This window comes from Teleopsis dalmanni, chromosome 1 (assembly GCF_002237135.1).
Source record: "Teleopsis dalmanni isolate 2A chromosome 1, ASM223713v2, whole genome shotgun sequence".
NCBI classification, from domain to species: domain Eukaryota; kingdom Metazoa; phylum Arthropoda; class Insecta; order Diptera; family Diopsidae; genus Teleopsis; species Teleopsis dalmanni.
The window spans coordinates 120,091-128,170 of NC_051846.1; the positions used below are offsets into that span (position 1 = coordinate 120,091).

Consider the following 8,080-nt stretch of genomic DNA (forward strand, 5'->3'; position numbering starts at 1 on the left):
CTTTCAAACAGTACACGAACAGTTTAAATCGAACTCAATTATTCGATAAAAATACCAAATATGAAATAAGCAGATCTGGAAAAATTGAACCTCCGACGTGAAGAACATGAAAACGTAATCAAAAGGCAAGAACAAATAATTGCACAGCTGCAACTTTTGCAACAACAGCTGGTACTTCAAGCAATAAATCGATCTGTAATGGAGCCAATATTACAGACACTAAACCAATTTAGGCATCTCCGACCATTTTCGGATAATAAAAACAACAGTCTTATATCAGTTATAAAATCGGTAGATGGTAGCGTAACTTCAAAACAAATAGTAACAGTAATAAATGACAAGTTAATAGGAGAAGCTACAGGAATCATTAGAATCCTTGGACCTGATTCATCGCGGCAAAATATTCCTACACTGAAACAATATTTTAGGCTGAAGGAAACCTATGGAGATTTATTTAATCAAGCAAGGGATATTAAAGGTATATAAAGGTTATATATAAAGGTAAGTAATAATATAAAATGTAATCTAAACGATATGTGTGAATTTGATGAGGATAAGCCTGAGTTGTATAGACCAGAATATATATATAGTAGATCCCTATTCAAATTCTAGTAGAAAAAATAAGTAGACATGTTAGAGCTCATATTCATTAATATGAAACCATAAATACGATTTACAGAAGATAGGCAAAATTAAAATTGCTTATTGATTCAAGATGCATTGAATATAATTATAGAAAACAAAAAACTCAATAGAAAATATAATTAATCAAAAAAAAATGAACAACAAATAAAAAATAATTACAATCAGAATCCTTCCTTAGTTGGCCATTACAGACGTGTGTCGTCCTTGGCCGCGTCGAGTAGCCTCCGCCAGTCAGCCCAATTAGTTGCCTTCTGACGCCAGTTGGTAGTACCGAGCGCCCCCAAATCGTTGGTCACCTGGTCCTTCCACCGCAGATGCGGACGTCCTCTACCGCGTTTTCCACCTGCGGGTATCGAATCAAATACCCTTCAACCCCGAGCACTTTCTTCCATTCGCACGACATGACCAAGCCAGCGTAGCCGCTGAATTTTTATGCGCTTAACTATTTCAATGTCGCGGTACAGCTCATCGTTCCATCTAATTCGATACTCGTCGCCAACGCGTAAGGGACCATAGATCTTCCGAAGAATTTTTCTCTCGAATGCTCCTAACGCCTTCTCATCACTGTTGGTAATTGTCCAAGCTTCTGCACCATACAGCAGGACAGGCATGATAAGGGATTTGTAGAGCGTGATTTTTGTTTGTCGAGAGAGGGCTTTATTTCTCAATTGCTTACTTAGCCCGAAGTAACATTTGTTGGCAAGAGTAATTCTTCGTTGAATCTCTAGGCTGACGTCATTTTTGGTGTTTAAGCTGGTTCCTAAATAAACAAAGTCTTTCACAACTTCGAACTTATAATTGTCAACAGTGACGTAGGTCCCAAGACGCTCAGGAGATTTGTTTGTTGACAGAAAGTACTTTGTTTTGTCCTCATTTACCACAAGACCCATTAAAAACTTCATTGATATATTTGGAAATAAAATAATTTTTCAAGAACAAATATATATCCTTTTAATTCAGAATCAATACATACTTTGGAAAGTAGAGAGAACATATACGAAAATATTAAATTAGACCATTGAAATAATGAAGAACAGTTAATAATAACAAATTTATTTTCCGATTTTAATGACATTTTTTATAAAGAAAGTGATAAACTTAAAGCAACTTATGAAATATTTCCTAAATAACTACAAACACAGAAATGCCTTTATATTCAAAAATATAAAGATATTCTCAAGTTCATGAAAAAGAAATAGAGAGACATATAAACAAAATGCTAAAGCAAATTATAATAATCCACTAACCCTTTCCTTATCGGTGGTGACTTCAATAAACGAAATCAATTATAACTTTCTTACTTTCTCGCATCGATTAGTTTGGGTTTCAAGTGCTCAAACTAATCAACATAGAAAATACAAGTAGTTTGGGTTACAAGTGCTCAAACTACTTTACACATAAAAATTGGCTACCAAGCTAACACAGATTAAGGATCTGGGTTAGCACCAAGTAGCGTACATTTTTTGGTGACCCCAACGTGATTATTGATATAATATCAATTTTCATTTCATTATCCTGACGAAGAACACTTCGAAGGAGTCAACTGTCTACAAAAAGGACATAATCAGGGGTACTTCACTCATCAAGCAGCTGAAGTATTTATTGGAATTTTCGGACCGAAAATTCAAACATCGCCATGGATGCGTTATTAAAGAAGCAGTTAGAGCTCGGTACAAAGATTGAGCGACTGATAACCAATTTCAAAAAGGATTCTAGTACCCGCAAGCAGGATTCCATTTACTATGAAGAACGACTAAAGAAGCTACATTCCCTATGGAATGATTTTGAAATAAATGATGCTGAAATCAAAGCATTGCCACAACCTGAACTCGGACACGAGTATTTCAGTACAGGTTACTTTGAAAAAATCTCCAATCTAGTAATCAAATATGATGAAAGATTCAAGTTGGAGAAATCAAGGCTACTCCTGAAACCACAGGACGGGAAGCCAGTAGTAAGCCCAAGAGGGTCAAACAAAGCTACATCGCTCATGCGAAACATCAAAAGGCAATCCTCATTAATGCATGCATTACGCGCAAGCATAGATGAAATTTATGAGGAAATTACCATAAAACATCATCCTAGTTATTATGATCTGAAATATTCTCTGATAGAAAAATATCAGAAGGATCTGAGGGATAACAATGATGAAATATGGTCATCAGCCGACGCAGAAGACATCGTCGGAAACACTTGGGATCAATACTATTCAACGGATAAAGATGCCCAAAACGCGTTGATATATTTAAAACAACACAGTCAACCAACTGAAGGATTGACGTCAGAGGGGCCTGCAGCAACTCAACGAATCAGACTTCCAAAAATAGTTTTACCAACATTTGATGGAGACTATTTGAAATGGATTGAATTTAGAGATTTGTTTCAACAATTGATCCATGATCAATCAATAAGCGCAGCCCACAAAATGTTCCATCTATCTACAAATTTGGCGGGTGAGCCAAAAGCCCTCATACGGCATCTGCCAATTTCTGAGCAAAATTACAATATAGCTTGGGATATTCTGTCAAATCGGTATGACAACAAACGACTCTTGGTGACAGCATTACTAAATAAATTGTTATCACAACCAAATATAACAATTGAATCATCAAGCAGTCTTAACGGCATACATGATGTTACAAAAGAATGTTATTATGGATTAGCAGCTCAAGGTATTGATGTTAAATCTTGGGACGCCATAATGGTTCACGTAATTATTAGAAAGCTAGACAAAGCTTCACATACAGCATTCGAGCAATCGTTAGAAGACAGCCGAAGAATAATTTCATTAAAAGAATTATTGCGGTTCCTAGAAGGAAGATTTCAGGCATTCGAATCAATGACGAATGGGAACCACAAACAAAGTCACAAACCACGACATCCAGCAGTAGCACTTGCAGCTACAGACTCAGGATCAAAATGTATTACTTGCAATAGAAGTCATAAATTATTTTCATGTGAAACTTTCAAACGTAAATCCATACAACAAAAGTACGATTTACTAAAACGTCATAAATTGTGCACAAACTGCATGAAATCTGGTCATATGGCATTACAATGCTCCAGCAGGGGTTGTACTATATGCCAAAGAAGACATAATACACTGTTGCATCAAAATAGACATCCAGTTCAACCATCAAATCATACGTCAGTTGAAAACACTTCAAGGCCACTTGCACAAACAACTCTAATGTCATCCATCAATCATGGTCATACCAGTTGCGTTCTTTTAGGAACAGCAAAACTTTTAGCCTCCAACTCTAATGGAAGAACAGTCGTGTGCAGAGCAGTACTGGATTCAGATTCACAAATAAATATTGTGACTGAACGATTGGCATCCAGATTGGGGCTGCAAGTAAGCTCCAGTTCGATTTGCATCGAAGGCATAGGGATAGGTAAATTGAGTTCAAAAAGTCGTACAACACTTTCTGTGCAATCAAAAGTGACCGATTACAAAACAATACTTGAAGCATTTGTGTTGCCAAAAATTGTATCCAATCAACCATCGCAACACTTACAAATTTCAAATTGGAATCTGCCCAATAACATCCAATTAGCAGATCCTACATTCTATAAGTCTGACAAAATTGATATGTTGCTTGGAGCAGAATTTTATCATCAACTCCTAAGTCCTGGTCAAATACAACTTTCAAGGGAACTACCAATTCTACAGAACACTGTGCTCGGATGGATCGTATCTGGAAAAGTCCAAAATGCTAACACAATGATTGCAACATGTGGAATAGCATCAGAAGATAGTTTAGAAAATGCAATAGAACAACTCTGGAAGGTTGAAGAAGTTGATACTCACTCAAAGGTCTTGTCAATAGCAGAGCAACAATGTGAAGCTCAATTCACTCAAACTACATATCAGAATGTTACAGGACGATTCATGGTACGTCTTCCTTTTATAAATGACAGATTCGCTTTGGGAGATTCGAAAGACATTGCTACAAATAGATTTCCAGCACTAGAGCGTAGACTTTCAAAGGATAGTCACCTCAAACGACAATACGTAGAGTTTTTAGATGAATATGAAAAATTGGGACATATGACCGAAATAGATATTGAAAGGATTATGTCACCACATTACTTTATACCACACCATTGTGTGCTTAAACCCGACAGTACCACCACTAAGTTACGTGTGGTATTTGATGCATCATCCAAAACAACATCAGGGCAATCTCTCAATGATTTACTACACACCGCACCAACTGTTCAAAGTGAATTACTGTCTATTTTATTACGATTCCGTCTTCCTCGTTATGTGTTTACAACAGACATTGAAAAGATGTACCGACAAATACTTGTACATCCAGAAGACAGACAATGTCAGCTCATTGTTTGGAGAAATGAACCAAGTCAACCTATAAAGTACTTTGAACTCAACACAGTAACATATGGTACTAGATCAGCACCGTATCTAGCAACCAAATGTTTGCAAGTTTTAGCTGATGACAATATGCAAAATTATCCATTAGGTGCATCTGCTCTCAAACAAAACTTCTATGTAGATGACTGTTTACACGGGGCAGATAGTCTGAGAACATTGTTGGAAACTCAGAGTCAATTTAACAAAATACTGACAGCAAGCGGTTTTAAATTGCGAAAATGGTGCGCAAATCATCCAAGTTTACTACAAGGAATTCCACACGATGACCTAGAAGTCAATTTAGATTTAGAAAATAATAACGATACAACAAAAACTCTTGGATTATCCTGGTGTCCAAAATCTGATAGTTTATGCGTCAAGGTTAAATTGGAACCTGTTTGCAGCACGACGAAGCGCAGTGCAACCTCAGATTTAGCAAGACTATTTGATCCACTAGGACTTTTGTCACCAGTTGTGGTGATGGCAAAGATCTTTATTCAAGAATTATGGAATTTAAAGATGGATTGGGATGAAAAACTGCCGACTGAATTACATAAACAGTGGTTAGAGTTCCGGAACAATTTGACGAAAGTAAATTGTCTACAGATATCTCGTCATATTTTCAAGGGCGAAGTTCCTGCCAACATTCAATTACACATCTTTACAGATGCATCAGAAAAGGCATATGGTGCTGCAGCGTATTTGCGATCAACACTTCAGAATGGTCAAATTATTGTACGACTATTGTGCGCTAAGTCTCGGGTTGCACCTTTGAAAAGGTTGACATTACCTCGTCTCGAACTTTGTGCAGCTGTGGTTGGCGCAGAACTAGCAACAAGAATAAAGAACGACCTACAAATAAGAAATTACCAGACGTTCTTTTGGTGTGATTCACAAATAGTGATATCATGGATCAACTCTCCATCATCAAAGTTTCACACTTTCGTTGCAAACAGAGTAAGCAACATTCATCATTTAACAGCCACAAGTCAGTGGCGCCACGTCAGTTCGGAACACAATCCAGCTGACATTTTATCAAGAGGCCTTGCACCCCATAAACTACAGTCATCAAGTATGTGGTTTTATGGACCTATGTTCCTGCATGGTCGGGAAGAACTGTGGCCTTCAAAACCATCATCAGCGTTAAAATCAGAAACCCTCATTGATCCTGAACGGAAGAAGAAAACTCCAGTATCTACATTGTCTGTTGTTGAAGGCACAGTAAATCCTGGAGAGTTCATATACTCAATACGACACAACAACTCATTTGGAAGACTTCAACGGATATTATCGTATATATTAAGATAAAAGAACCAGAAGAAAACAAAATGATCATTCAAGCAATTTTTTGACTCCAGATGATCTAGATGCAGCACATCAGGTCATCATCAAAAGTATTCAATATGCAGAATTCAAAAATGAAATCAAAATTATGAAATCTGATGGAAGAATAAATAAGTCCAGTGCATTGGCATCACTGGCACCTTTTATTGATAAAACGGGCATCATAAGAGTTGGTGGACGTTTGGATGCAGCCTCATTATTGTATGACGCCAAACATCCTATGTTGTTGCCTTATAACGACGCCATTGTCAAATTAATAATGGAACAAGTCCATAAGAAATACATGCACTGTGGTCCGCAGTCTCTCCTAGCTAACATGCGTCAACGATACTGACCAATTAAGGGCAAATTGATGGCAAGGTCAGTAGTACAACATTGTGTACGTTGTACTAAAGTAAGACCACGATTTTATGAACAACTGATGGGTAATTTGCCAGCGACAAGAGTACAACCTGGGCGACCATTCCTCACCACTGGAGTAGACTTTTGCGGACCCTTTTGGATACATTACAGAATCCGAGGCAAGAAACCACACAAGGCATACATTGCTGTGTACTGTTGTTTTACAACTAAGGCAGTTCACCTCGAAGTAGTTAGCGATTTAACCACAGATGCATTCATCGGTTCGCTGAAACGTTTTATTGCTCGAAGAGGACACTGCAAAAATTTGTTTTGTGACAATGCCACAAATTTCGTGGGAGCAAGCAATCAATTACTTGAACTTGCAGACTCAATTCAAACAAGCAAGGCACAAGAGAAGATAATTAACGAATGTAATGAAAGAGGAATAACATTTAAATTTATACCTCCTCGTGCACCGCACTTCGGTGGACTGTGGGAAGCAGCAGTCAAATCAGCAAAACACTTATTGATACGAAGTACTAAGACGACTTCACTAACATATGAGGAACTAGAGACTGTGGTATTAGAAGTCGAAGCAATACTGAACTCTCGACCATTGACACCTATGTCGAGTAATCCGAATGACTTGTCAGCACTAACACCTGGTCATTTCTTAATCGGAGAACCACTCACAGCAATGGCAGATGCAAAGGCCCAATCAGGAAATATAAATCTGGTGACAAGGTGGAAATTAGTTTCTCGCCTCAAATTGGACTTTTGGGAACGTTGGAAAACCGAGTACCTCACTGAACTACAATGTCGACACAAATGGAAAGCAGCCAATCTAAATATAAAAGAAGGTACCCTTGTAATCATCAAGGAAGACAATGTTCCTACATTAAAATGGCCGCTTGGACGTATTTCAAAGGTATATAAGGGAGATGACGGTCTTGTTCACGTGGTCGATGTTAGAATGGCATCAGGAACTCTAAGACAAGACAAGATTTTTGACAAGACTAGCGCCTCTGTTGCCAGCCGATGAACAATCTCCTGTTTCTGATGAACAACTTTCAAAAAGTTTTACAAAAGCGAATTCGAAAACACCACACGAAGACGCAGATCAAGACGAGCCACCTAAAAAGTATTCACGGCCAATGTCTAATTCATTACTGTGCACAATGTTATTATCTCTATTATTCTTGCCATTGGTATTAGGGAATTCAGTGAATGTAACACGTTTCGACAATAATTTAGGAATATACTTTGAATCCATTGGCTTGATGAAAGTAGCAACGGCAGAATGGAAAATGATTGTTTACTATGATCTTCATCCATATTGGACCGAAATGGACTCCTTCAAAAACGGGACTAAAA

At 37.6% G+C, this 8,080-nt stretch overlaps 2 protein-coding genes across 2 annotated transcripts; both read left to right on the forward strand.

Moving 5' to 3' along the window:
• Positions 1-2,281: 2,281 nt before the first annotated feature.
• Positions 2,282-6,328, forward strand: LOC119673488. Its single transcript, XM_038084778.1, has one exon. The coding sequence runs from the start codon at positions 2,282-2,284 to the stop codon at positions 6,326-6,328; it is 4,047 nt and encodes a 1,348-aa protein (XP_037940706.1).
• A 388-nt stretch (positions 6,329-6,716) lies between these two features.
• On the forward strand, positions 6,717-7,748 carry LOC119673489. The gene has a single exon (XM_038084779.1). It carries the CDS (start codon positions 6,717-6,719, stop codon positions 7,746-7,748), a length of 1,032 nt encoding a protein of 343 aa, XP_037940707.1.
• The last annotated feature ends 332 nt before the right edge of the window (positions 7,749-8,080 follow it).